This window comes from Microtus pennsylvanicus, chromosome 5 (assembly GCF_037038515.1).
Source record: "Microtus pennsylvanicus isolate mMicPen1 chromosome 5, mMicPen1.hap1, whole genome shotgun sequence".
NCBI lineage: Eukaryota > Metazoa > Chordata > Mammalia > Rodentia > Cricetidae > Microtus > Microtus pennsylvanicus.
Window position 1 is genome coordinate 72,586,672 of NC_134583.1, and position 13,104 is coordinate 72,599,775.

The following is a 13,104-nucleotide window of genomic DNA, read 5'->3' on the forward strand; positions in this document are numbered from 1 at the left end:
TAGAGCAAAGGGCGCAGCCTTGGATGCTTAAGAAGGATTGCCAACCCCCAGCTTCCTTCAACTATAATCAAACAGACGCCATGTCCTTCCTGCTGCTCAGCACTGTGGTTTCTCATAGCCATCTCATGTTTCCTTTTTCTCTACAGATTCTGAAGCTGTCGAACATCCAGGTAGCTATGAGCTCATGAACACTGTACTTCCTGCCCGGTGACTAGCATAGGGTTTCCACACTGGGTCTCTCTTCTGAGTTTTATTTTTATTTTATTTTTTTAATGATTCTCTGAAATCTAGACTGCTGTTCCCCTGTCCCTGGGGACCTGCCATGCACCCAGAGGAAAGGTGTTTTGGGTGTTAACAGATTGATGTGCCATCCCTTCCAGACACGAATACCATATTTCAGCAGGAAGCCATGATACCAGCCTTTGACCCCAGATAGATGTTCATGCAGCAGAGGCCTTGGGAGGTCAAGGGGGCAGCTGGTCCTAGAGGAAGGTGACACTGTGGACAAGCACGCCTACTCAGTCTGCAGTCTACACACGGGAACTGGGTGACTGAGAGTGTGGCCCTGCTATGAGGCCACAGCTTCAGGATCCCAAGATGAACTTCACGCCTCGTTCTTATGTAAACACACACAGGCCTGAGCCACTGCTGCATTTGAAACAGAAGTGATCTGATCAGCTACTCAGAGGGGTTGCTTAGGCAAACTCACTTATGTGACTTAGAGGGCACTTAAGGACATGAGCTTGCCTTTCATTCGCTTAGGATGTATTTATGGTGACTTCCCCCCCCCATTCTTACCTGTACAGCCACTTCAGCTCCTGAGGAACATCCGCACCGTTTCCATCCAATAGGTACTTTGCTCTCCTTACAGTCTGGGACTCTTTGTTCTGAGGCTGTTTGTGCCTAACAGAACACAAGGCTGGGAAGACAGCTCAGTAGGTAGAGTGCTGGCCATGCAGACACAGGGTCTAGTTCATCTCCAGAACCCATGCATGGTGGCACATGCCAATTTGGGACAAGTGGAGACAGACAGCTTCCTGGGGAGTGCTGGCCAGCCAGTCAAGCCCAATCAGCCAGTTCCAGGTAAAATTAAGAGGCTTTATATTCTCAAAAACACAAGGTAGAAGGCACCCAGAAGAAAATAAATTTGGGGTGACATCTAATCTAGCCTATACAGGTGCGTGCAAGGGGGGCCCAAGGCCTGGAGACCCCAGCTGTAGAGAAACTAAGGCAAGAGGACTGTATGTTCAAAGCCTGCTGGGACTGAGATCTAGCCAGCCCAGGAAAATTAGTGAGACTCCTATCTCAAAAGAAAAGGTAAAGTGGACCAGAGAAATTGTTTGGTGGGAGTATGGTATTTTTACCTCAATGCTAGTCTGTGACCTCTATTCCCATAACAAAAGTGTCCAGAGGGTAATCCAGCATAGATAGAAACACATGAAATTTCCAGGGAGGAAAGTGGTCATATGTATTCCTTTGTATATGTGTATAGGTCTCCACGCCAGCATAGCCATTCATAGACAGGTGCTACCCCAACAGCTGGCTGCACACCAGGCTAGGACACTCTAGTTTAATGCACTGTTCCCTCTGAGCATGGAAGGACCCCAGCTGACTTGGCCCTTGGCTCCTGCAGATCTGCAGCTCGTGAGACTGGTCAACGGGAGAAGCCAATGTGAGGGCCGCGTAGAAGTCTACTTCAATGGGACCTGGGGGTCTGTGTGTGATGATCTTTGGGGCATACAGGCCGCCCAAGTGGTATGTCAGCAACTGGGCTGTGGGATGGCCCTGGCAGCCCCCAGGAGCAGCCTGTTCGGCGATGGCTCTGGCCCCATCTTCCTAGACGACGTGAGATGCTTGGGGACAGAGAGCAACCTAGGGTACTGCCGCCACCTCGGCCTGGCTGTGCACAACTGTGATCACCATGAGGATGCAGGAGCCATCTGTTCAGGTACCCAATCTCTGCTGGACTCCACTTTCCTACCAAGCAACAAACCAGGGAGAACCACACAGAAGGACACAGGGGTCCCACTGGGGCAAACTTGTCCTGGCGTTAGCACCAAGGGTCCCATGCCTCTCAAGGGTCCTTGAAACTCCAACAGCCAACAGTGTTGGTCACCCAGGTGTCAAGAAATGAGGGCCCGTTGTCCATTGTCACAGCCTGTTCTCTGGGCATTACAGACACAAGTCTTGTAATCAATAATAAACCTGAAAGACAGCGTGGTGTTTTGCCGTAGGGCAGTTTTTAACTCCTGGGAATGGTCCTTCTGTGTGCAACAAACTCATGTGTCCTCTGATGAGACTTCAGGCAGCTTGACTCTCCTCGTGGCTGATTGCCAGTGTTGGGACTTTCTGGCCACAGGACACAAGTTTATGTAACCACTCAAAAAAACTTGAGCAAAACCTCTGTAACCTTGTTTGATTATTAATTATATTACCGCCAGGCTTCATTACTTCCCAGGACAACTCATTCTTTACCCCCTAGAGGGCCAGGCAGAGGTGAGGTGGGGAGATGGTATCAAAATCGAGCTGAGGAGAGGCTGTCTCCTCCAATCTATCAGTTTGCTGCTTATCTTGATTTGTTTATAGCTGAAGAGTTAGTTTTACGGTACCAGGAGATTAAAAACTCTCACTTCCTATTTTGTGGCCACAGATGCCCTTAGTGTCACCTGCCTGTAGGGTTGAAAGATGTTCTCAGTGAGGATTAATAAGTCAGGTGAGGGAAACGTGGCCTAACATAATTGTCGGCATGAACTGGCTCCTAACATATGACCAAATTACACGTGTGCCCCCTCACATGGACATGACGAGGATTCCTGCACACTTGGCTTGTGGTATTTATCAGATGAACCTCCTCCACTGATGCGACTGCTTCTTGTTGTCTCTTTCAGCTGTTGGCGTTGCCTCAGATTTGGCAGAAGTGGCTCCCGTAGTTGGTAATACTCTCATTGCTTCTCTTACAACTTCCTGGTTAACCCCGAACCTCCCCAAGGTTATCGCCTATACTCTCACTGGGTACTAGAGCTCAGCTTCCCTGGGATTGCAAAGGAGAAAGCTGGACTGGAGAAGAGGCTATTCATATGGACTGTTACTGCATATCTTCCCTTAGCTTATGGGATGATTTTAACTTTGAAATTGCACCAAGGGACAAGAAAAGAAAAAAAAAACACAAAGAAACTTGATTTTGACATATTTATCCCAACGCCTATGTTTTTGTGGTTTGGTTTTAAGGATATGATTATCATTGTAATAACACATGTTTAGTCCAGAGATAAGAAATCAGAGAAGTTACTGCATTTAGAAGTTAATTCAGGGTAGTCCTGTGGGGCCTAGCGGCATCAGGCCAGAGTTCCCACTGTTCTGAGATTTAGAGGGATTGTATTCAGAACTAAAGAGAAGCCCACCTGATGGCCACGACACCACAGAACTAACCTCTGAGTCTCCCCCAGGTCAGCTCATGATCAGGTTGGTGGATGGAAAGAACCGGTGTGAAGGGAGAGTAGAAGTCCTCCACAATGGCACATGGGGCACTGTTTGTGATGACCTCTGGGGAATCGAGGATGCCCACGTGGTATGCCGGCAGCTGGCCTGTGGGAAGGGCGTCAGCGCCCTTGGGAATGGCCACTTTGGAGAGGGCGTGGGGAGCATCTTCCTGGATGACGTGCAGTGCCAGGGCAGTGAGACCTCGCTAGGCCAGTGCCAGCACCAAGGCTTGTCTGTCCACAACTGTGGCCACCATGAGGACGCCAGTGTCATCTGCTCAGGTACCTGTTGCTGACTTTGTCAATCATTCTTGGGGAGGTCCTGGAAATTAACGTGGGGACATTTGGATCCTGTTGGGGTCTGCTGATTGTGCCCAAAGCTCTGTTTTGATGTTCTAAGGCTTTCTGGGACAGTGGGAGTCCACTTGATCTCATACCTGGCCTCCCTTGCTGAGCCCTGCTTGATTCAACACCCATGAGCTACCCGTAGAGCCTGCAGACTGTCCTGTCTTCGAGGACTCTCAAGGTGCTTTGTCCACTACCCTCTACAGTGATGCATTTTCCTTGTGCTGTCTGCTTTGAGCTCTGGGACTGACTTTCAGTGCTGGTCTTGAGAATTCTCTTTTTAAATTTATTTTTTAAAAAGAAATCAAACTATCTTTATTCATTTCACATACCAATCCCAGTTTCCACTCCCCTCCCACTTCACCTCCTCCCCACCCATTCTCCCATCCACTCCTCAGAGAGGGTAAGGCACATTCCTTTGGAGAAGAGCCAAGTCCAGGCTGAGCAAGGTATCTATCCAAAGAGACTTGGGTTCCAAAAAAGCCAGGACAACTCCAGGCAGACAGGGAAGGAAACAGCTTAGGTCCAAACTAGTCCATCTAAATGCGGGTGACAGTTTTGTGGCTGGGGCCGTCTGCGAGACCACTGGCAGTGGCACCAGGATTTATTCCTACTACTTGTAATGGGTCCCCCCTTTTGTTCTTAAGAATTCTACTAACACAAACCAGTTTCTCTTGCTTCGTTTAAACTGTTTCCTTTTGGCCTCTCATTTGTGATGGTTTCCTGCTGTTTCTTCTTTCTTTGTTTAATTCAACAAGGTTTATGCATATTTTCTTTTCTCCATCTCAACAGGAAGTAAAATAGAGAGAAAAATGGGATGAAATGAAAACAACCATGGTGAAGCATCTCTTAGATAGCACAGAGACTAGGAAAAGATGGTTTAAGTTGTTCGTCTGTTTATTTAATATACATTTCTCTTAGATTTTATTTATCCTTTGACAATTTCAGTCAAGGTGTCCTCATCATATCCGTCCCCGGATACCTCGATCCCACCCAACATGTCCCCTCCCTTCTTCCATGTCCTTTTTTTTTTTTTGATTTCTTTTTTCTGTAATCCACTGAATCCAGTAGATGCTGCAGGCTGGTGTGTTGACTGAGCTTGCTGGCTTCATGTTGTGCAGACAATCATAACTGCAGTGAGTCATGAGGGCAGTGGCCATAACCTGCCCAGAAGAGATGGCACCCCCACCCTCCAGCTCTTACATTCTTTCTGGCCCCTCTTCCTCAGAGTCCCCTGAGCCTTGAGGGGTTGGTGTAGACGTCCAGTTTAAAGCTGAGTCTTAATATTCACTTATTCTCAGCACCTTACCAGTTAGAAGTCTCTGTGCTGACTGCTTGTTTAATACACACTCTATGAACCAGGCAGAGCTGTCTAGGTACCGAGGATGTGGTTACAGAACAAAAAAGCATCCATTCCTGTGTCTCAGAAGGAGAGCTGCAATCACTTATACAGTTAACTATAATATAATATAAACAAATTTGAATAAAGATCGAATATAGGATGATAACATACTTTATATTTGTAAAGACTTTTTTCTTCCAGTGTTCAGACACCTCAACTTGTGTTACGATCATAGTTTGGTATAAATGAGAAGTCAGCCTTATCAGTCTAAGGGTGGAATGAGGAAGGCACCTGGTAATTTGCCACTATGAAAAACACATCCTCTTCATTGCACTGGAGAAGTGGCCTTCCTGACCTATCCCAGGGGAACAACCTGTGCCCCATCCAATGAACATTTCTAACTTCCTGCCTTCATGCATCCTTATTTTTATTCAAACTTAGCAAAAAACAAACAGCACAAAACACAAAAATGAAAAACACAGGAAAGCAACAGCAAATCTGTCTTTTGATTTAGTTCTATATTCCAGAAGCCGTTTGTATGGAATTTGAATATATCTCATGTGTCAACTTTTTAAGTAAAAATGATCTCCTAAGTTTCTGAATGCTTTTCCATTCCAGCATCAGCCACAGAGATGACAACTTCACCCGGTAAGATCTCTGTCTTCACTGTTTTCTCAAAGTGTGTAGATTGCCTTACCTGGTTAAGGTTTCAGTTTGTATGACATATGCCTCATGAATACTAATGTGCACAAAGCTTGCTTGGAATTCTGTTAAAAACGCAGATTTTCATCCAAGAGTCTGCATTTCTTTTTCTTCTTTTTGTTTTATGTGCATGAATGTTTCACCTGCGTGAATGTATGAGCACATGTTTGTGTCTGGTGCTGGTTGAAGTCACAAGAGACCATCAGAGAGTTACAGATGTTTGTGAGCCAAGCATGTAGGTGCTGGGAACCAAACCTCTTGGATCAGTAAGTGCTCTTAGCAACTGAACCACCTCTTCAGTCCCAGGAGTCTGTGTTTCTAAAAGAAGCCACAGACACTGCTGATTCACGGGGTAGACCTTTCCCATGCAGAGGCTGAAGTCTGGAGATTCAGGATTCATCCAGGGTCACACACTGTTACACAGACACTAGGAGCCAGGTCTCTTGGCTCCAGCTACTGTTCATTTCCTCTAACTTTATAAAACAGAAAAGAGGAGAATCCAATAGGCACAAAGTAGAACAGAGTGTATCAGGACACATTTGTGGACAGGGCCATTTACTTTTATAAATAATCTTGATTGGCAAGGGTGGCACTTAATTACAATTTCCTACCCTGCTTGTTTCAACAGTTCCTACCTCAAGCCCAGCGGCAGCTTTAGTCCTCACAGCTGGTAAGCTTTCTGTTCATTTTCCCACTCCCTTCCTATCAGGGATGATAGGATGTTGAAATTCCACCAAGCCAGTACAGTCTTACTCCTGGCTCCCCACAGTCACTTGGCTGAACTAATATCTCAAGTAATAGACAAGATTTCAGAAGTAGACCCAGAGGGCCTGGCCTTCGCAGCCTGGTAAGACCAAGTTCAAGTCCAAGTCAAGTGCTTGCATACATCCAGGCCATTCCTCAGGGCCTCTGGCACAGCCTGCCAGTGTGTTGCTGCTTTTTTGAATCCCCTCAGCACTTGGCCCTCTGGCCATCCTACCGACTGTACAGTAGGGAGAAAAGTAGGTTGGACACGGGGCTATAAGGACAGGGAGGGTTAGCCCCATATTGGCAATGGCAGGGATTCTAGTAGATGCTACAATAGTTATATGGAGCAAAAGTGCCCTCTTAACCAATGCCCTTTGAGATGCCTCTGCACTGTATCCCAACACAAACAGTGATATTCTTCCCCATGAGTGAGATGCCTCTGCACTGTATCCCAACACAAACAGTGATATTCTTCCCCATGAGTGAGATGCCTCTGCACTGTATCCCAACACAAACAGTGATATTCTTCCCCATGAGTGAGATGCCTCTGCACTGTATCCCAACACAAACAGTGATATTCTTCCCCATGAGTGAGATGCCTCTGCACTGTATCCCAACACAAACAGTGATATTCTTCCCCATGAGTGGATCATGCAAGTAGCAGTTTCATCCCAGAAAAGATTTTAATTTATACTAGCACAGGCTGTGTGATTTGAATCTGGATGTTCAAACCCTTATTCAGAAGGACATGAACTAACGACCCTCAGAGCAGTCTTCCCGACAGCACAGGCAGACTGCAGGAAAGGTGGGAAGAGCGACGAGAACGTATCACCAGGTGACTAACGCTCCCCCTTGGGTTTTGTATCAGGCATCACTCCCACTTCAGTAGAAGCAGCTCACCTGTCATCACCTGACAATGGCCTCTGCCCACCACACTGCACAGGTAAGACAGCAGCCTGTTGGCCATGACAGGGGGTAAACTGAGCTCACAGCTTGAGAGCGGGTGTCATTGTCTGAGCAGACTGTCTCATTGAACCAGACCCAGCACTGGGAATAAGGGGAAGGGAGGATTAGGAGGGAGAAGGGAGCTCCTTTGCCACACACCACACACTCACACACACCACATACACATATCACACACACCACACCACAGACTACATACACAAGCATCACACACATCACATACCCCATACACACATCACACATACCACGCCACAGACTACATACACAAGCATCACATACATCACATACACCACACACACATCATATACACAACACACAACAGATACAAACACACCACACATACATCACATACACCACACACACCACCACATCATACCACACGCACATCACATACTTACATACTTACACACACCACACTCACATCATATGCACCACACACACATCATATACACCACACACACATCATATACACTACTCACACAACACACAACAGATAGAAACACACCACAGACATCACAAACAGACCACACGCACATCACACACACACACACACACACACACACACACACTTGTCATTACTGTAATTTTACACCATCCTATGAAATGCTTGATCTTAAGACCATAAGACGGGCCTCTTTCTGAGGACTCAAATCCTAATGTAGTTTTTGTTGATGTTCTCTCCAGCATTAGCCCGGTGTTGGCACACAGGAGTTGGCTATCAAGATAACTTAATTAAATAAATAAAAGGCAGGTGTCAGTGTTCCATTTTCTTGATCTTTAACAGGATTTGACCACTTACCTTTTCTTATTTACAGGCCCTTTGGCAACTGTTCCAGTTATAGCCACTCCAGTTGGTAATTTGAATGTTCTTTTGGTTCTGGGATAGTTGTAGACAAACAACTATTCACATCGTTGAGTCTCCTTGACATCCATCCAGTGTCAATGGGGCATCCAGTCTCCATTATGCTGTTTAATCTAGTGAGATGGGCTGCTCATTCATTGTGTAGTATGAGACAGAGAACCTGTTCAATGATCATACTGACAATAACATAAAGATCAATGAAAGGGCATTCATTTCATATGTGTATGCATGCAAGCATATGTATACTTATGTGTATACAAAAGCCTCAGTGTGTGTTTGTGTAAAGGCACATATGTGTACATTATTTGTGCATGTGTGTATAGATCACAGAATAATCAAAGATGTCTTTCTCAGAAATACCAACCACTTCCTTATAGATAGAGTCTCCTCTTGGCCTGGAGTTCACCAATGAGACTAGTCTGGCCAGGGAGCCCCAGAGATCCTCCTGTCTTTGCCTCCCCAGTGCTGGACTTCTAAGTGCATACGAGCATGCCTGGAATTCTGTGTGGGTTCTAGGAATCAAATTCCGGTTCTCATGCTCTCAAGGCAAGTGTGTTGCCTATTGAGTTGTTTCCCCAGCCCAGACACTCTGGCTACAATCTCCTGCTCACTGGGTTTACATACAGACATGTCTTTAAGCTCGGCAGAAGAGGAGACCTCCCCTGGTAATGTTTTCTGATTGCCATGGGTTTTTTTTTTTTTCATGTAAAATGTTTCCCCTTTTCTATTAAGCAAATGAACCAAGCTTGCCTCTTCCTTTTTGTCTGTAGACACATCTTCGACCTCAGCAGAATCAAGCCCTCCAAATGGTAAAGTCCCCTGTTGTGTTGTTTCTTATCTGTCTTGTTGTATTTAGAAGATGACCCTTCTTAGTGATCGTATCAGCCAAGAAGAAAAGACAGAGCCAGCATTTCCCTGCTCATTTTAACGCACCCTGTTTCCTGGCTTTCTACACAGATGCATCTCCAGTCTCAGAAGGAGAGGAAACACCCCCAGGTAACACTTTCAGCTTATTTTTCTAAAGTTAAATAGACTAGGTGCTTTTCATCCTTCTGTTTGAAGGGTGCTCGTAAGTAAGCTGCTTCTTGTCTTTGTTTACTGACACCCCTTCAGTGTCAGCAGAAGCAACCTCTCCAACTGGTAAAGTCCTCCAGTGTTGCTCAGCCAAAGAGATGCACTTGTTTTTGAAGGAGTTTACTAGCACGTTTAAGTGTGTGTGTGTGTGTGTGTGTGGCTTTATTTTGACCTCGGACACATATGTGCACAAAATGCATTTTAAAAGTAAAATATATTTCTATTATACTTACCCCACTACCCTCTCTTGTACCCACACTCCACTGAGCTCCTCCTCTAATTTCACGAGGATTTTCTCTCTGTGTGAACTAGTGACTATGAATTGGGATATTTATGGGAGCATAGAAAGGGGTTATTTGCAGGAGCAGTGGCCAGACCACTGAGGAAAACGTCTCTCCCTCCCCTAGCCATCAGTTACTTAGAGAGAGGAAAGGCCTCATAAGTGTCCACTCCCCATGACAGAATAATAGTGGGCTCCATCTGGTGCAGGTGTTGGGGCAGGTAGTCATGCTTGCTGAAGTTGTGATAGAGCCATAGGCACACCATGCCCAGAAGACAGCATGCCAAATAACTGTGAGCCTTCTCTGGCACTCATATTCTATTTGGCTCTTCAAGTTCTTCATGTATTCCTCATACGCTGCATGAGTCTTTATAAATAACCACAAATTTAAATGAAACTCAAGATCAACCCAATTCCTCTTCAACAATGTTCCCTGATCTTGAAGGGGATAACACAGCCCCACTTAGGGCTGAGCATTGAAGGCCTTGGTTGCTAGCACTTTGAGCAGTTATGAATCTCTGCAGTCACCACCACCCACTGCGAAAAGAAACTTCTCTGACCAAAGCAGAAACCAACACCAATGTATGGGCGTAAACACAATAATTTAGGTGTCAACTTGGCACATATCAATTCCATGTATCAAGACAAGAGCAGTGGCTGTCCCACTAGATCTACCATGTCCTCTATCATGGGCTTTTGAGCAGGTTTGCAGCACTAGACTCCCAGGAAGCAGCCTCAAATCCCAGCAGGAAAGATTTGGTGACACCCATGACAGTCATGCCACTCCTACACCAAGGGTGCATCTTGCCTGGCAAATCAGTAGTGTCAGATGCAGAATTCACAGTGGAGTAAGACTGTTCATGACAGTGCTTCCCCAACAGCCTGAATAAGACCATCCAACCCGGTAACAGTTGGCCAGGTGAAGAAAGCCTATAGCTCACTTCCACTTCGATTTCTGTATACCCAGAAAGCAAAGTCTGTGGTGTCTTCAGCAATAGAGGTGGATTCCTCATTTGTCATGGCATATTTAGAAATTGATCCACTTAATGATCATATTGGCTACAAAGCAAGCATCCATGAAAAGACACTCATTTTAAAGCATCCCGTCTCCGGGTTTGTACACAGATGCATCTTCATCTTCCAAAGAAGAGGAAGCATCCTCAGGTACTGTCTTTAGACTGTCACATTTCTTTAAGACAGTAGCCAGATATTTTTTCTTTCTGTTTGGTAATTGACCCTAGATAGGTTTCTTCTATTTTTCATTCATATATGTGTCTTCAAGTTCAGCAAACATGAATTCCTTAACTGGTAAAGTCTCCTGAGGGGCTATTTAACTAATGGGATAATATTTTTATTTGTCATATATTTAGAAAATGAGCCTACTTAAGGATCACATTGACTTCAAAGTAAAGATCAATGAAAGTCACTCGTTTCTTCTGAGTATATGTGTATTATTCACATGTGAAGGTACATGTGTATGCATAGGTGCTCTTGTATGTGAAGACTAGAACAGGACCTTGTGCGTCATACTTAAGAATATCATCCACTTCCTTTAAGATAGGGTCTTTCATTAGCCTGGAGCTCACTAACTAGACTGAATGACTGGCCAGTCAGCCTTATGGGTTCCCACGTCTCAGCCTCCCAGCACTGAGATTACCAGTACTCACCAGCACTCCCAGCGTTTTTAGGTAACTCCTGGGCATTGAGCTCAGGTTCTCCAACTGAGCCATCCCCCAACCTGAGACATTAATTTTAAAGCTTCATTTTTTTTTCTGGGTTTATACACAGACGCTTCTTCATCATCGGGAGTGACCTCCTCTGGTAAGGCTTTCCACTTGCCCTATTTTTAATTTAAATGACAGCTTTTCTTCCTCCTAATCGGTAAACCATCTGGCGGTGCCTTTTCTTCTCTTTGCCTATAGACATTTCTTCAACCTCAGCAGAAACAAGCTCTTCAAATGGTAAAGGCCCACATTGTGCTGCTGAGCTAATGAGATGAGTTTCTTATTAGCCATGTTGTCTTTAGACAGTGAGGCTACTGAATGGTCACAGTGACCACAAAGTAAAGGGCATGAAGACAGCCCAAGTATTGTGTGCTCAAGTTAGAGCATCTGTTCTCTGTGCTTACACACAGATGCATCTTCAGCCTCCACGGAAGATGCCTCCTCTGGTAATGGGTTTTTTTTTTTGACTGTCAAATTTTTTGTTAAACACAGTCAGAGCTTCTCCTCTTTCTGTTTGTTCATTTCCTTGTCTCTTTGTGCACAGATACATCTTTAACCTCAGCAGATGTGGCGAGTGGAGAGCCAACTGGTAAAGTCCTTCAATGTGCTGTTGTATTTTAATTAATGAAACGTGGGTTTTGTATTTGTAAGTCTTTATTATCCTGTATTAATTATGAATACAAGGTTAACTGTAGTATTTTCATACACTGTATACTATATTATCCCTCATTATTTTCTCCACGCTCTCCTCACGCTCCACGCTCTCCTCACGCTCCACGCTCTCCGCACGCTCCACGCTCTCCTCACGCTCCACGTTCTCCTCACACTCATTTTCTTCTTGCCACCGTCTCGCCATGGCGTTTCCTGACACTTGGAACGGGTGATACAGATGCCCCGTTCAGTGCTGACCGACTGTTAGAACTTTGACCAGTTAGGAGTCTGTGCAGTAGCCACCAACCACAGGAAGTAGCTTCTCAGATCAAAACTGACAGCTGTGCTAATCCATGGGTATAAATGTAAACATTTCAAAGAAAAATTGATACACACACCATGCTCACTAGCAATACAACAGAAATGGCTTCAGCACTAATCATTTTCACATAAATCCCACTCCCTATGTGGACAACCGTGAGTCAACCAGAAAGAAGTTGGTTACCTCCATACCAGTTATGTCACTCTTGTGACAGCAGGCACATCTTTCCTGGAAGGTCAACCCTGTAGCCTGCAGGGTTCACAGCTGAGAAATGCTGCCGATGACAGTTCTTCACCAGAAATCTATATAGTGCCTTCCAACACTGCTAAAGCTAGCCAGCAGCGAGAAAGCTGGCAGCTAAGGTCCAGCTTTATTTCTGCATGTCCTACAAGCAAAGTGTGTGGCGTTTTCAGCAATAGAGATGCTTTTCCTATTTGTCACCGCGGACTTAAAAGATGCACCTCGTTAAAAACCATAATGACCACAAAATAAATATCAACAAAAGCCACTCATTTCAAAGCGTTTTGTTCTCTGGATTTATACACAGATGTATCGTCAGCCTCAGCAGAAGATAACTCCTCTGGTAATGTTTTCTGACTGTCAATTTTCTTAT

General features: G+C 45.2%; 1 protein-coding gene across 1 annotated transcript in view; it reads left to right on the forward strand.

The window, feature by feature from the left end:
* The window catches only part of LOC142851345 (scavenger receptor cysteine-rich domain-containing protein DMBT1-like), a 110,281-nt gene that overhangs the window by 73,451 nt on the left and 23,726 nt on the right, over positions 1-13,104 (forward strand). The window contains 16 exon segments of the mRNA XM_075975205.1: positions 147-170; positions 807-851; positions 1,634-1,948; positions 2,889-2,933; positions 3,447-3,761; positions 5,785-5,814; positions 6,497-6,538; positions 7,484-7,558; positions 8,394-8,432; positions 9,398-9,436; positions 10,920-10,958; positions 11,583-11,615; positions 11,717-11,755; positions 11,929-11,964; positions 12,063-12,107; positions 13,039-13,074. Coding sequence (XP_075831320.1) covers positions 147-170; positions 807-851; positions 1,634-1,948; positions 2,889-2,933; positions 3,447-3,761; positions 5,785-5,814; positions 6,497-6,538; positions 7,484-7,558; positions 8,394-8,432; positions 9,398-9,436; positions 10,920-10,958; positions 11,583-11,615; positions 11,717-11,755; positions 11,929-11,964; positions 12,063-12,107; positions 13,039-13,074 — 1,197 coding nt within the window.